General features: G+C 38.4%; 1 protein-coding gene across 1 annotated transcript; it reads right to left on the bottom strand.

Moving 5' to 3' along the window:
- Positions 1-4,104: 4,104 nt before the first annotated feature.
- On the bottom strand, positions 4,105-6,890 carry LOC133071330 (putative olfactory receptor 13C6). The gene is made up of 2 exons (XM_061163946.1): positions 6,405-6,890; positions 4,105-4,143 (listed from the first exon to the last, which is right to left on the bottom strand). Exons 1-2 carry the CDS (start codon positions 6,888-6,890, stop codon positions 4,105-4,107), a joined length of 525 nt encoding a protein of 174 aa, XP_061019929.1.
- Between the last annotated feature and the right edge of the window lie 10,443 nt (positions 6,891-17,333).

Below are 17,333 nucleotides of genomic sequence, written 5' to 3' on the forward strand. Positions count from 1 at the left end.
AGAGCAACAACCTGAGGTAGTTAGATTGGAGTCAATGAACTGATCAATAATTATCTGGTAATAATTCTTGAAAGCAATGATTTATGGCCAATGGAGCAATAATAGAAAGCTGAAAGAATGGAGGTATCATAAGTATATATAAATAAAAGCTAACACAGTAGTGAGGCTTAAGATAATTATTAATTCCAACTTGTCATATTGACTCATCAGCCTTCCTTCAAAGATTAGACTTTCACTGTCTTCATAAGGTCAGAGAGAATCTGATGTATGAATGAGGAAGTAGAACTTAACCAAGCCCCCAAAACTCTATTTCTATATGCAGCCTTCCTAAGGTAAAATTTGCATTCCTTTTAAAATTTTCTGTTATCTGGCCTTGGGTTTATTATCTCCAAGTAGGTACTTTTCTGAAACTGACTTCACCAAGTATCTATAAGCCTATGATTATAACTTCACTTTCTGAAGAACTCTTAAGTCTTCTGATACCATTATAGGTGTTAGTATTGTGGTTTGGTCTGCCTGATTTTAATAAACTTCCATAGTACACATAATAGATAATGGTGGATTGCTCATTATTTTTATTGCCTATGACTTGTTCAGTTGCTAAGTCATATCTGACTCTTTGAGACCCCCTGGGCTGCAGCACACCATGCTTCCCTGTCCTTCACTATATCCTGAAATTTGCTCAAACTCATCCATTGAGTCAGTGACGCCGTCCAACCATCTCATCCTCTGATGTCCCCTTCTCCTTCTGCCCTCAATGTTTCCCAGCATTAGAGTTTTTCCAATGAGCTGGCTTTTCCCATCAGGGGTGAAAGTATTAGAGCTTCAGCTTCAGCATCCGTCCTTCCAATGAATATTCAGGATTAATTTCCTTTAGGATTGACTGGTTTGATCTCCTTGCTGTCCAAGGGACTCTCGAGAATCTGCTCCAGCATCACAATTTGAAAGCATCAATTTTTTGATGTGTACCCTTCTTTATGGTCCAACTCTTACATCTGTACATGATTACTGGGGAAAAAAACACAAGTTTGACCATATGGACCACTGTTGGCAAAGTAATGTCTCTGTTTTTTAATATACTGTCTAGGTTTCTCATAACTTTTCTTCCAAGAAGTAAGCATCTTTTAATTTCGTGGCTGCAGTCACCATCCATTGTGATTTTGGAGCCCAAGAAAGTAAAATCTGTCACAGTTTCCAGTTTTTCCCCCATCTACTTGCCATGAATTGATGGGACCAAATGCCGTGATTTTAGTTTTTTGAATGTTGAGTTTTAAGTCAGCTTTTTCCTATGACTAGTATCTTGTAATTTGTTATTTTTACATTTAATATATTATTTTAACACATTTAATACATGTTTAATACATTTTAATACATTTAGTATTAGGGTGGTGTTACCATTATTTATTTCTTTTTACATACGATAAAAAGAGGAAATTGAAGTCAAGGCTAGTGGCTTCTTCCGTATGAGAACTTGGCCTGTGCTTTGGAAGATGGACGCTGCAATGTCTACATTGTGAAGCTGTGACAATCAGACGAGAAAACAAATTAAAAACTAGCAACCTATTGCTAGTACTTTTTATTATCAAAGGCGAGGGAAGGGAGAGATCCCCTCAGGACTTTGATGAGCATTCGTTTAAGAGATGCAGGTGATAATATACTTGTTTTAATGCTATTCTCTCAGAACATCCCACCCTCACCTTCTCCCACAGAGTCCAAAAGTCTGTTCTGTACATCTGTGTATCTTTTTCTGTTTTGCATATTGGGTTATCATTGCCATTTTTTAAATTCCATATGTGTGTGTTAGTATACTGTATTGGTCTTTGTCTTTCCGGCTTACTTCACTCTGTATAATGGTCTCCAGTTTCATCCATCTCATTAGAACTGAATCAATTGAATTCTTTTTAATGGCTGAGTAATATTCCATTGTGTATATGTACCATAGCCTCCTTATCCATTCGTCTGCTGATGGGCATCTAGGTTGCTTCCATGTCTTGGCAATTATAAACAGCATTGAAACAAGTATACTATCAAGGGTGAAACAGACCACCAGCCCAGGTTGGATGCATGAGACAAGTGCTCAGGGCTGGTACACTGGGAAGACCCAGAGGATGGGATGGGGAGAGAGGCGGGAGAGGGGATCGGGATGGGGAACACATGTAAATCCATGGCTGATTCATGTCAATGTATGGCAAAAACCACTACAATATTGTAAAGCAATTAGCCTCCAACTAATAAAAAAAAAAAAAAAAAAGAGAGAGAAATGCAGGTGAAATGGTTTGATGAAGCCTATTTGTCAAAAATCCTGTCATACTGGGCTTTTTTCTGTGGAAAGAGCAGGTCAGTGAATATTTTCTCATACTCCTGTGATGTGATCAGGCTAAGATGTTAGGTTTAGAAAGACTGGCCTTTCGACAGTATAGAGGTACAATTGAGAATGGGATAAATGAATTAGAGGACCGTGGAGACAATGTACATAGAGGCAGTGAAGATTTAGAAAGCAATGAGATGAAAAGATAGGATGAATATGGGAACTTCATGGTTACGGTACTGAATTTGAGGATCACTCACATATGGATAGTCATCAACAATGATTCTACTAGTATAAGTAAAGAACTCTGATGCAACCATTGATTGAAATAGAGGAGAAGCTTAAGGATGATGACTTCATAAAGGCAATGATGTAAGTTGGATGACTGGTTGAGTGTATGGATGGTTAGACTTTCAGGTGAAGACAGATTAGTGAAGTCCAGGAGAGAAATCAGGACTCAAGCTGTATATTAAAAAGTCCTTTGCTCAGTGATAGAAATTGAGCCCTAGGCGTGGGTGATACTGTCTATGCAGAAGTTTGGGACAAATATCTATAAAATGTTTGGCTTCATTTTCCTATAATTGGTCAGAGTTGAAGTGAAGGGGAAAATAAAAAGAACAGAACACCTGTGATTTGGAATATAGAATTCCAATTTTATTTTTGTCTGCACAACCTGAGTGATCTTAGGCTATTTTTTAAGCATGCTAGCTTGATTTTCTTTTCTATGAAATACAGATAACTTATCTGTTATACTTATAATAAAATTCTTTCTTGCTACTTCTGAAAGATCACCTGTCAGTCAACTTATTTTAGAGTGTAATTGATAAAAATGTGTTAGTCTTAAGTTTACAGCAAAGTGATTCAGTAATATGTTTATGTATCTATTAATCTTCAAATTCTTCTCCCATTTAAGTTGTTAGTAATACTGAGCAGAGTTCCCTTTGCTATACAGTATATCCTTGGTAGTTATTCATTTCATATACAGCAGTGTGTACATGTCAGTCACAAACTCCTATCTATTCCTCCCCCTCTGTCCTTCTCCCCTGGTAATAGTAAGTTCATTCTCTAAGCCTATAAGTCTGTTTTTGTTTTATAAGTTCATGTCTATCTTCTTTTAGATTCCGCATAAAAGTGATATCATACAGTATCTGTCTTTCTCTGTCTGACTTACTTCACTTAGTATGACAATCTATATGTCCATCCATGTTGCTGCACATGACCTTATTCCATTCTTTTTAATAGTTGAGTAATATTCCTTTCTGTATATATATCACCTCTTTATCCACTCACCTGTCAATGACCACTTAGGTTGCTTCCATGTCTTGGCTACACAGTCAGTTTTTGATCTTTATTCTGGCTAGATTGTGAGTTTAGTTTGTTTGAAATTACTTGTGATTTCAATTATATTGAGTAGCAACTGTTACTTTATTTCATGTCTAGTCCTATCACTGTGGCAGCTCTTAGGAATATTAGCATAAAATACCCCCAAATCTCTCCTCCTCTGTTAGCTGTCTGTCTCTCTGTCTCTCTCTCTTGACTTTCTTTCTCAGCTTTACTCTATTGCCACCCATTCTGGAATATATGGAAATATTTGTTTAATATGGTTGGATGGCATCACTGACTTGATCGACATGAGTTTGAGCAAGCTCTGGGAGTTAGTGCTGGAGAGGGAAGTGCGGTGTGCTGCAGTCCATGGGGTTGCAAAGAGTCGGACACAACTGAGTGACTGAACTGAACTGATTTGTTTTCTGATGGGGAAAGCAGAAAGGTGGGGAGTATTAGATTTCTGCTTCTGACTAAGAAGGAGAAACAGGGACAGTGTTTTGCCCTTCTACCTGAAGCAATAAAAATAAAACAGAAATAAGTGTGAAAAATCAATTTTAAGATATTGAACATCAAACAGCATAGGACAGTGATCCCTGAGAGATGAGAAACAAATGAAGTGAATTCTTTAATTTTCCTAACTTACTTCTCTGAGTGATGAATTTCCAGGTAATAAGACAGGGAGAGGGAACTGTTCGGGAAAGGATTTGAAGATGGAACTGAGAGGACAGGGAGAACAAGGCAGCTAGTTTTCCAGTCCAAATCCAGAGAGGAGGAAGCTACAGAAAAAAGAGCTAGAGCTCTAAAGGGACACCCCTCTGCTTTCAGCTGAGTACTGATCAGTGCGGGGTATGAAGAAATTAAGCGAGGTCTGGGAAAGGATTATCCAGGAGAACTGAAGGGAATGATTTTCAGAGCTCACACAAGGCTGAGAATAAAATCAACGCATTGCACACCTATAAAATTCACCTTGTATAACCTAAATAGATACACCTTTTAGTTGTTAATAATGTTTTAATAAAATATTAAAAATAAAATAAAAGTAAGTAGATTTTTAAAGCAGCAAACAAGACACTGATAGAATTACTGGACATGACATTAACAAGTTATTTTGACTGTATTTAATATAGTCAAGAAGGTTGAGAAAAAATCATGTCATTTGAGATATAGAAAATTATATTTAGAGATATATATTTATAAATAAATACATTTATTTATATTTATAAATATAAAATTATATTTAGCAATGTTTGAAAAAGACATATTCTAAGATCTAGTAATGAAGTGTATCTAATATGAATCTATCCAGTATACTTTGGATGGAATTAAAGTAATTGGACCTTGCAGAAGGAAAGATTAGTGAACAAGGAATCAGAGAAATAGTAACACTTTAAAATAAAACAAAGAGAAAAAAGAATGAAGAAAAGTGAACAGACCATTAATTTTGTGAGACATCTTTAAGTGATATGGTATACAACATAATTGGAGTCCAAAAAAGAAAAAGCATTAGCAAAATAATATTTAAATAAATACAAAATGCAAAACAAAGATAATGTTTAAATAATGGATAGAAACTTTCTAAACTTGATGAGAACAATAAACACATAGACAAAAGAATCTGAGTAGCCAAAAGGTTCATCATAATCAAACTGCTTAAAAATCAGAAAAGAGGTACATTATGTTCTTAAGAGAGAGGTTGTTGTTCTTACTGCAAGCCTGACATAATAAAGTAACCACAACATTAAAGTACTGAAAGAAAAAGAGTCACTATAGTATTCTATAATCCCGTAGAAAGAAAAGCAATGCCAAAGAATGTTCAAATACCATAGAATTGCACTCATTTCATATGCTAGCAAAGCAATACTCAAAATTCTCCAAGCTAGGCTTCAACAGTCCATGAACTGAGAACTTCCAGATGATCAAGTTGGATTTAGAAAAGGCAGAGGAACCAGAGATCATATTGCCAACAGTCCTTTGGATCATAGAAAAAGCAAGAGAATTCCAGAAAAAAAAAAGAAAACAACCATCTACTTCTGCTTTTGACTATGCCAAAGCCTTTGACTGTGTGGATCACAACAAACTGTGGAAAATTCTTAATGAGTTGGGAATATCAGACCACCTTACCTGCCTCCTTAGAAATCTGTATGCAGGTCAAGAAGGAACAGTTTGAACCGGACATGGAACTACAGACTGGTTCCAAATTGGGAAACGAGTACATCAAGGCTGTATATTGTCACCCTGCTTATTAAACTTATATGCAGAATACATCATGAGAAATGCTGGGCTGGATGAAGCAAAAGCTGGAATCAAGATTGCTGGGAGAAATATGAATATGAAATATGAATAACCTCAGATGCGCAGATGACACCACCCTTATGGCATAAAATGAAGAGGAACTAAAGAACATCTTAATGAAAGTGAAAGAGGAGAGTGAAAGCCTGGCTTAAAACTCAACATTCAAAAAACTAAGATCGTGGCAATTAATCCCTTCACTTCATGCAAATAGATTGGGAAACAATGGAAACAGTGACAGACTTTACATTCTTGGGCTCCAAAATCACTGCAGTTGGTGACTATAGCCATGAAATTAAATATACTTGCTCCTTGGAAGAAAAGCAATGACAAACCTAGAGAGCATATTAAAAAGCAGAGACATAACCAACAATGGTCTGTCTAGTCAAAGCTTATGGGTTTTCCGATAGTCATGTATGGATGTGAGAGTTGGACCATAAAGAAAGATGAGTGCCGAAGAATTGATGCTTTTCAACTGTACTGCAAGAATTCTTTGTGTCAATGAGTTGAGAAAGCCCAATCCCCAGGAGAGAGCTGCCGTCTGAATACAGAGTGCCTTGTTCATGGTGATAGGGTATCTCAGAGGGATGCAGATGGCTACGTAATGGTCATATGCCATCACTGCTAGAAGTATACACTCTGTCGACCCCATAGTGTAAGAGACAGACATCTGAACAACACATCTAGTGAAGGAGATAGTTTTTTTCTCTGATAGAAAGTGTATCAGCATTGAGGGGATAAAGGAGGATGTGTACCAAATGTCAAGGAAGGAAAGATTGCCGAGGAAGAAGTACATAGGGGTGTGAAGGTGGGAATCCAGGAGAGTGAGGATGATCAGAGTGCTGTTCCCCAGGAGAATCACCAGGTACATCAACAAACACATCACAAAAAGGAGTTTTTCTGCTCTTGGATACTCAGAAAGTCCCTGTAGAATGAACTCAATGTCTGTCCAGTTGGTCCTTTCCATTTCACATTTTCATACCTGGAGTAATCCAGAAGAGATGTGGGTTTAAGGAGTCTATACACTATTACAATATGAAGTAAGAGAACATTGGAGGAAGGGCAACAAGTCAGTATTAGCTGGCTGGGTTTACAGTTGTGAGTTTAGATTTTCAAATTTTTCTTTTAGCTCATGTGTCAGGGAATAGAAGAGAGACAATAATTATGTTGGTACTTTATTAAAAATACAAACTTAATATTCCATTTCTGACATTCTGATGCACAAATTCTGAGTCAACAGAGAACTATTTAATAAATAATTGCTATTCCAGATTCAGACTTACTTTGAATATCATCATTTTGGAGATAACATGCTTAACTTCTTAAAAATATTGACTTATGATTTTATATCATGCCAGTCATTAATAATAACATTGGTTTAGGGTTTTACAATTTATGAAAATGTTCATCATACTTATTTTATCATCACTATAATTCTGTGAGGAATAAAGTTCATAATGGTAAGAAGTATTTTAAAACACAGTAGGTAAACAAATTACTATTCAATTCTACATGTTCTGACTTTACATCACCCTTTTTATTTTATTTTTTTCCATTTATTTTTATTAGTTGGAGGCTAATTACTTTACAATATTGTAGTGGTTTTTGCCATACATTGACATGAATCAGCCATGGATTTACATGTGTTCCCCATTCCGATCCCCCCTCCCACGTCCCTCCCCATCTCATCCCTCTGGGTCTTCCCAGTGCACCAGCCCCGAGCACTTGTCTCCTACATCCATCCTGGGCTGGTGATCTGTTTCACCCTTGATAATATACATGTTTTGATGCTGTTCTCTTGAAACATCCCACCCTCGCATTCTCCCACAGAGTCCCAAAGTCTGTTCTGTACATCTGTGTCTCTTTTTCTGTTTTGCATATAGGGTTATCGTTACCATCTTTCTAAATTCCATATATATGCATTAGTATACTGTATCAGTCTTCATCTTTCTGGCTCACTTCACTCTGTATAATGGGCCCCAGTTTTATTCATCTCATTAGAGCTGATTCAAATGAATTCTTTTTAATGGCTGAGGAATATTCCATGGTGTATATGTACCACAGCTTCCTTATCCATTCGTCTGCTGATGGGCATCTAGGTTGCTTCCATGTCCTGGCAATTATAAACAGTGCTGCGATGAACATTGGCGTGCACATGTCTCTTTCAGATCTAGTTTCCTCGGTGTGTATGCCCAGGAGTGGGATTGCTGGGTCATATGGCAGTTCTACTGCCAGTTTTTCAAGGAATCTCCACACTGTTCTCCATAGAGGCTGTACTAGTTTGCATTCCCACCAACAGTGTAAGAGGGTTCCCTTTTCTCCACACCCTCTCCAGCATTTATTGCTTGTAGACTTTTGGATAGCAGCCACCCTGACTGGCGTGTAATGGTACCTCATTGTGGTTTTGATTTGCATTTCTCTGAGAATGAGTGATGTTGAGCATCTTTTCATGTGTTTGTTAGCCATCTGTATGTCTTCTTTGGAGAAATGTCTGTTGAGTTCTTTGGCCCATTTTTTGATTGGGTCATTTATTTTTCTGGAATTGAGCTTCAGGTGTTGCTTGTATATTTTTGAGAGTAATCCTTTTTCTGTTGCTTCATTTACTATTATTTTCTCCCAATCTGAGGGCTGTCTTTTCACCTTGCTTATAGTTTCCTTTCTTGTGCAAAAGCTTTTAAGTTTAATTAGGTCCCATTTGTTTATTTGTGCTTTTATTTCCAATATTCTGAGAGGTGGGTCATAGAGGATCCTGCTGTGATTTATGTTGGAGAGTGTTTTGCCTATCTTCTCCACTAGAAGTTTTATAGTTTCTGGTCTTACATTTAGATCTTTAATCTATTTTGAGTTTATTTTTGTGTATGGTGTTAGAAAGTGTTCTAGTTTCATTCTTTTACAAGTGGTTGACCAGTTTCCCCAGCACCACTTGTTAAAGAGGTTGTCTTTTTTCCATTGTGTATTCTTGCCTTCTTTGTTGAAGATAAGATGTCCACAGGTTCGTGGATTTATCTCTGGGCTTTCTATTCTGTTCCATTGATCTATGTTTCTGTCTTTGTGCCAGCATCATACTCTCTTGATGACTGTGGGTTTGTAGTAGAGTCTGAAGTCAGGCAGGTTGATTCCTCCAGTTCCATTCTTCTTTCTCAAGATTGCTTTGGTTATTCGAGGTTTTTTGTATTTCCATACAAGTTGTGAAATTATTTGTTCTAGTTCTGTGAAAAATACCATTAGTAGCTTGATAGGGATTGCATTGAATCTATAGATTGCTTTGGGTAGAATAGCCATTTTGACAATATTGATTCTTCCAATCCATGAACACGGTATGTTTCTCCATCTGTTTGTGTCCTCTTTGATTTCTTTCATCAGTGTTTTATAGTTTTCTATGTATAGGTCTTTTGTTTCTTTAGGTAGATATACTCCTAAGTATTTTATTCTTTTTGTTGCAATGGTGAATGGTATTGTTTCCTTAATTTCTCTTTCTGTTTTCTCATTGTTAGTGTGTAGGAATGCAAGGGATTTCTGTGTGTTAATTTTATATCCTGCAACTTTACTATATTCATTGATTAGCTCTAGTAATTTTCTCGTAGAGTCTTTAGGGTTTTCTATGTAGAGGATCATGTGATCTGCAAACAGTGAGAGTTTCACTTCTTCTTTTCCTATCTGGATTCCTTTTACTTCTTTTTCTGCTCTGAATGCTGTGGCCAGAACTTCCAACACTATGTTGAATAGTAGTGGTGAGAGTGGGCACCCTTGTCTTGTTCCTGATTTCAGGGGAAATGCTTTCAATTTTTCACCATTGAGGGTAATGTTTGCTGTGGGTTTGTCATATATAGCTTTTCTTATGTTGAGGTATGTTCCTTCTATTCCTGTTTTCTGGAGAGTTTTAATCATAAATGGATGTTGAATTTTGTCAAAGGCTTTTCCTGCATCTATTGAGATAATCATATGATTTTCATCCTTAAATTTGTTAATGTCGTGTATTACATTGATTGATTTGTGGATATTAAAGAATCCTTGCATTCCTGGGATAAAGCCCATTTGGTCATGGTGTATGATTTTTTAAATATCATGTTGGATTCTGTTTGCTAGAATTTTGTTAAGGATTTTTGCATCTATGTTCATCAGTGATATTGGCCTGTAGTTTTCTTTTTCTGTGGCATCTTTTTCTGGTTTTGGAATTAGGGTGATGGTGGCCTCATAGAATGAGTTTGGAAGTTTACCTTCTGCAATTTTCTGGGAGAGTTTGAGTAAGATAGGTGTTAGCTCTTCTCTAAATTTTTGATAGAATTCAGCGGTGAAGGCTTCTGGTCCTGGGCTTTTGTTTGCTGGAAGATTTCTGATTACAGTTTCGATTTCCTTGCTTGTGATGGGTCTGTTAAGATCTTCTATTTCTTTCTGGTTCAGTTTTGGAAAGTTATACTTTTCTAAGAATTTGTCCATTTCTTCCAAGTTGTCCATTTTATTGGCATAGAACTGCTGGTGTAGTCTCTTATGATCCTTTGTATTTCAGTGTTGTCTGTGTGATCCCTCCATTTTCATTTCTGATTTTGTTAATTTGGTTCTTCTCCCTTATTTCTTAATGAGTCTTGCTAATGGTTTGTTAATTTTGTTTATTTTTTCAGAAAACCAGCTTTTAGCTTTGCTGATTTTTGCTATGGTCTCTTTAGTTTCTTTTGCATTTATTTCTGCCCTAATTTTTAAGATTACTTTCCTTCTACTAACCCTCGGGTTCTTCATTTCTTCCTTCTATAATTATTTCAGGTGTTGAGTTAGGTCATTTATTTGACTTTTTTCTTGTTTCTTGAGGTAAGCCTGTAATGCTATGAACCTTCCCCTTAACACTGCTTTTACAGTGTTCCATAGGTTTTGGGTTGTTGTGTTTTCATTTTTATTCTTTTCTATGCATATTTTGATTTCTTTTTTGATTTCTTCTATGATTTGTTGGTTATTCAGAAGTGTGTTCTTTAGCCTCCGTATGTTTGAATTTTTAATAATTTTTTTTCCTGTAATTGAGATCTAATCTTACAGCACTGTGGTCAGAAAAGATGACTGGAATGATTTCAATTTTTTTGAATTTACCAAGGCTAGATTTACGGCCCAGGCTGTGATCTGTTCTGGAGAAGGTTCCGTGTGCACTTGAGAACAAGGTGAAGTTGATTGTTTTGGGGTGAAATGTCCTATAGATATCAATTAGGTCCAGCTGGTCCATTGTGTCATTTAAAGTTGTGTTTCCTTGTTAATTTTCTGTTTTGTTGATCTATCCATAGTTGTGAGTGGGGTATTAAAGTCTCCCACTATTATTGTGTTACTATTAATTTCCTCTTTCATACTCGTTAGCATTTGCCTTACATATTGTGGTGCTCCTATGTTGGGTGCATATATATTTATAATTGTTACATCTTCTTCTTGGATTGATCCTTTGATCATTATGTAGTGTCCTTCTTTGTCTCTTTTCACAGCCTTTATTTGAAAGTCTATTTTATCTGATATGAGCATTGCGACTCCTGCTTTCTTTTGGTCTCCCTTTGCATGAAATATTTTTTCCCAGCCCTTCACTTTTAGCCTGTATGTGTCCCTTGTTTTGAGGTGGGTCTCTTGTAGACAATATATATAGGGGTCTTGTTTTTGTATTCATTCAGCCAGTCTTTGTCTTTTGGTTGGGGCATTCAAACCATTTACATTTAAGGTAATTATTGATAGGTATGGTCCCGTTGCCATTTACTTTGTTGTTTTGGGTTCACGGTTATACAACCTTTCTGTGTTTCCTGTCTAGAGAAGATCCTTTAACATTTGTTGAAGAGCTGGTTTGGTGGTGCTGAAATCTTTCAGCTTTTGCTTGACTGTAAAGCTTTTGAATTCTCCTTCATATCTGAATGAGATCCTTGCTGGGTACAGTAATCTAGGTTGTAGTTTATTCTCTTTCATTACTTGAAGTATGTCCTGCCATTCCCTTCTGGCCTGGAGGGTTTCTATTGATAGATCAGCTGTTATCCTTATGGGAATCCCTTTGTGTGTTATTTGTTGTTTCTCCCTTGCTGCTTTTAATATTTGTTCTTTGTGTTTGATCTTTGTTAATTTGATTAATATGTGTCTTGGGGTGTTTCGCCTTGGGTTTATCCTGTTTGGGACTCTCTGGGTTTCTTGGACCTGTGTAGCTATTTCCTTTCCCATTTTAGGGAAGTTTTCAGCTATTATCTCCTCGAGTATTTTCTCATGGCCTTTCTTTTTGTCTTCTTCTTCTGGGACTCCTATGATTCGAATGTTTGGGCGTTTCACAGTGTCCCAGAGGTCCCTGAGGTTGTCCTCATTTCTTTTGATTCTTTTTTCTTTTTTCCCCTCTGCTTCATTTATTTCCTCCACTTTATCTTCTACCTCTCTTATGCTATCTTCTTTCTCCATTATTCTACTGTTGGTTCCCTCCAGAGTGTTTTTGATCTCATTTATTGCATTATTCATTTTTTAAAAATTTATTTATTTTTATTAGTTGGAGGCTAATTACTTCACAACATTTGAGTGGGTTTTGTCATACATTGATATGAATCAGCCATAGAGTTACACGTATTCCCCATCCCGATCCCCCCTCCCACCTCCCTCTCCACCCGATTCCTCTGGGTCCTCCCAGTGCACCAGGCCCGAGCACTTGTCTCATGCATCCCACCTGGGCTGGTGATCTGTTTCACCACAGATAATATACATGCTGTTCTTTCAAAACATCCTACCCTCACCTTCTCCCACAGAGTTCAAAAGTCTGTTCTGTACTTTTGTGTCTCTTTTTCTGTTTTGCATATAGGGTTGTCGTTACCATCTTTCTAAATTCCATATATATATTTTAGTATGCTGTAATGTTCTTTATCTTTCTGGCTTACTTCACTCTGTATAATGAGCTCCAGTTTCATCCATCTCATTAGAACTGATTCAAATGAATTCTTTTTAACAGCTGAGTAATATTCCACGGTGTATATGTACCACAGCTTCCTTATCCATTCATCTGCTGATGGGCATCTAGGTTGCTTCCATGTCCTGGCTATTATAAATGCATTATTCATTTTTAATTGACTCTTTTTTTTATTTCTTCTAGGTCCTTATTAAACATTTCTTAGATCTTCTCAATCTTTGTCTTCAGGCTATTTATCTGTAACTCCATTTTGTTTTGAAGACTTTGTATCATTTTTATTATCATTATTCTAAATTCTTTTTCAGGTAGATTCCCTATTTCCTCCTCTTTTGTTTGACTTGGTGGGAATTTTTCATGTTCCTTTACCTGTTGGGTATTTCTCTGCCTTTTCATCTTGTTTAGATTTCTGTGTCTGGAGTGGGCTTTGTGTATTCTGGTGGTCTGTGGTTCCTTTTTATTGTGGAGGTTTCACCCAGGGGGTGGGGTTGAACAATTGGCTTATCAAGATTTCCTGGTTAGGGAAGCTTGCGTCGGTGTTCTGGTGCATGGAGCTGAATTTCTTTTCTCTGGAGTGCAATGGAGTGTCCAGTAATGAGTTTTGAAATGGGTCTATGTGTTAGGTGTGACTTTGGGCAGCCTGTATGTTGACGCTCAGGGCTATGTTCCTGCATTGCTGGAGAATTTGCGTGGTATGTCTTGCTCTGGAACTTATTGGCTCTTGGTGGTGGTTGGCTCTTGTAGTGTAGGTATGGAGGCTTTTGGATGGTCTCTTATTGCTTAATGTTCCCTGTAGTCAGGAGTTCCCTGGTGTTCTCAGGTTTGGGGCTTAAGTCTCCTGCCTCTGGATTTCAGTCTTATTCTTCCAGTAGTCTCAAGACTTCTCCAACTATACAGCACTGATAATAAAACTTCTAGGTTAATGGTGAAAAGATTATCCACTGTGAGGGCCACCCAGAGATGTTCACAGAGTTACATGAAGAAGAGGAGAGGGAGGAGGGAGATAGAGATGATAGGAGGAGAAAAAGGGGAACTCAAGAGGAGAGTGACAGACCTATGCAGTTCTCTGTTCCCAAAATGTTCTCCGTAGCCCAGAGACCCACAGAGATTCACAGAATTGGATTGGAAAGAGAAGGGGGAGGGTGGAAATAGAGCTGTTCTGAGGTAGAAAACGGAGAGTCAAAAGTGGGAGAGAGTAATCAACACACTCCTGAGTAAAAATGGGTACTGAATATTGGATTCTTAAATGTCCAAAATTGATATCAAATACTGAAAAACAAAGATTAAAAATCTAGAGTAGAGGTTAGACTTTTAAAAATACAATATTAAAAACAAAAAACACAAAAAATTTTAGAAATATATATGAAGTTCAGTTTAAAAATTGGGCTTCTCCTTTTTTTGCAAGGTTATAGTGAAATGAAAATGAAAATTAAGGAGTAGTAGAGGAGTAATAGAGGACTTTAAAAGAAAATAAGAGAAAAAATAAAACAAGAAAAAGAAATTTTTTTCCTAATTAAAAAAAAATAGTAAAAATATATGAAAATGAAAATGAAAGCTAAGGAGTGATGGAGGAGTAATAGGGAATTTTAAAAGAAAATAAAAGGGAAAAAATAAAAAAAGAAAGGAAAAGAAAAAAAAATTTTTTTCTTCATTAAAAAAAAAAGTAAAAATATATCTAGGAATTTCTCTGGAGCTTCTGCAGTCAGTGTGGGTTTGGTTCAGTTTCAGATAGCTCCTCGCTCCAGCTTACACTTCTCAATAACTATAGGCCTCTTCCTGTGTAGTTGGTGTTTCCTACAGGGATTTTAATCTGTTGCACTGGTCACTTCTGAAGTGGTTCCCTTTGTTTATTTGGCTTCTGTTTGCCAGTCTCTTAAGTGTCTAATTTCCACCCTGACACAGGCAGGTGGAGGTGGTCTCTTGTTTAGGTTCTCTAGTTCAGTCCCGCTGCGGGGAGGGAGGGGCTCTGCAGACAGATATCACTGTGTGTGGGGAGCTCTCACAGTGTTCTGGCCACACTGGGTTTGCCCCCGCTCAAGGGTGTGTGCTCTCCCCGACTACACTGCTCAGGCTCCCGGCTACTCTATATGAAGCGGGCCCTGCGTTGCGTGTGGTTCCAGTTTTCGGTTACTACACAAAAGCGCAGACTCGGTAGGGCCTGCGTTTTGTGCCTTCCCCGCCCGAGCAGCTCAGGCAGCCAGGCGCTTGACGGGCACACTCTCCCCGGATGCGGTGCGCCTTCTCCCCTCCGCGGTCCCAGCCTCAGTTTCTGCCCACCAGTCGGGTGACTGCACCTTGTGTCTATTTTCAGGAGGTGGCCTCTAGCTTCGACCCTCCCGGCGGATGTCAACCATCCAGTATCTCAGGAAGTCTTTGGTTAGAAACTGAAGGCCTATTTGCAGTTTGGTAGGGGGTGCTGTTTCTGGGGCCGAGTTTGCCTCTCTCCCTTCCCCTCTGCCTCCTGCCTCTGGTGGGGGATGGGCCAGTCCACAGGCGGCTAGCTCTTCTCTGGAATTGCTCAGTCCCTTTGTTCTGCGAACGGCCGGAAGTGTGTTCGAGCTGGTTAATTTTCTCTCTTTCTCTTGCTATCCCACAGTTTAAGTTGCTATCTCGCATTAGCTCCCTCTGATTGCCCTCAAGGCATTCGGGCCCAGTCCATGCCCTAAGCAATGCTGCCCGCTCCTCTCCGTTCCGCCCCCACTTGCTGGTGGCGGATGCGGGCATCTGGGGTACTTTTCTGCTGGGAGTTGCTTTTAGGCATGTAATCTGTGGGTTTTATTTATTTTTCCTCCCAGTTAGGTTGCCCTCCGAGATTCAAAAACTTCCCCCAGGCCCGCCAGTGAGAGGGTTTCCTGGTGTTTGGAAACTTCCTCTATTATGACTCCCTTCCTGGGATGGGTCTCCGTCCCTAGCTCTTTTGCCTCTCTTTTTATCTTTTATATTTTGTCCTACCTCCTTTCGAAGATGATGGGCTGCTTTTCTGGGCGTCTGATGTCTTCTGCTAGCGGTCAGAAGTTGTTTTGTGAAGTTTGCTCAGCGTTCAAATGTTCTTTCGATGAATTTGTAGGGGAGAAAGTGGTCTCCCCATCCTATTCCTCCACCATCTTAGCTCCTCTCTTCTGTGTATTCTTGCCACCTTTTCCTACTGTCTTCTGTTTCAGTTAGGTCCATACCATTTGTGTCCTTTATTGAGCCCATCTTTGCATGAAATATTTCCATGGTATCTCTTATTTTCTTGAAAAAATCTCTAGTCTTTGTCTTTCTGTTGATTTCTTCTATTTCTTTGCATTGATTGCTGAGGAAGGCTTTCTTATCTCTCCTTGCTATTCTTTGAAACTCTGCATTCAGATGCTTACATCTTTCCTTTTCTCCTTTGCTCTTCACTTCTCTTCTTTTCACAGCTATTTGTAAGGCCTCCTCAGACAGCCATTTTGTCCTTTTGCATTTCTTTTTCTTGGGAGTGGTCTTGATCCCTGTGTCCTGTACAATGTCATGAACCTCCGTCCGTAGTTCATCGGGCACTCTGTCTATCAGATCTAGTTCCTTAAATCTATCTCTCACTTCCACTGTATAATCATAAGGGATTTGATTTAGGTTGTACCTGAATGCTCTAGTGGTTTTCCCCACTTTCTTCAATTTAAGTCTGAATTTGGCAAGAATACACAGAAGAACTGTATGAAAAAGATCTTCACGACCCGGATAATCATGATGGTGTGATCACTCACCTAGAGCCAGACATCCTGGAATGTGAAGTCAAGTGGGCCTTAGGAAGCATCACTATGAACAAAGCTAGTGGAGGTGATGGAATTCCAGTTGAGCTATTTCAAATCCTGAAAGATGATGCTGTGAAAGTGATGCACTCAATATGCCAGCAAATTTGGAAAACTCAGCAGTGGCCACAGGGCTGGAAAAGGTCAGTTTTCATTCCATTCCCAAAGAAATTCAATGCCAAGAAAGCTCAAACTACCACACAGTTGCACTCATCTCACACGCTAGTAAAGAAATGCTCAAAATTCTCCAAGCCAGGCTTCAGCAATATGTGAACTGCGTACTTCCAGATGTTCAAGCTGGTTTTAGAAAAGGCAGAGGAACCAGAGATTAAATTGCCAACATCCGCTGGATCATGGAAAAAGCAAGAGAGTTTCAGAAAAACATCTATTTCTGCTTTATTGACTATTCCCAAGCCTTTGACTATGTGGATCACAATAAACTGTGGAAAATTCTGAAAGAGATGGGCATACCAGACCACCTGACGTGCCTCTTGAGAAACCTGTATGCAGTTCAGGAAGCAACAGTGAGAACTGGACATGGACCAACAGACCGGTTCTAAATAGGAAAAGGAGTATGTCAAGGCTGTATATTGTCACCCTGCTTATTTAACTTCTATGCAGAGTACATCATGAGAAACGCTGGGCTGGAGGAAGCACAAGCTGGAGTCAAGATTGGCGGGAGAAATATCAATAACCTCAGATATGCAGATGACACCACCCTTATGGCAGAAAGTGAAGAGGAACTAAAGAG

This window comes from Dama dama, chromosome 16 (assembly GCF_033118175.1).
Source record: "Dama dama isolate Ldn47 chromosome 16, ASM3311817v1, whole genome shotgun sequence".
NCBI classification, from domain to species: Eukaryota; Metazoa; Chordata; class Mammalia; order Artiodactyla; family Cervidae; genus Dama; species Dama dama.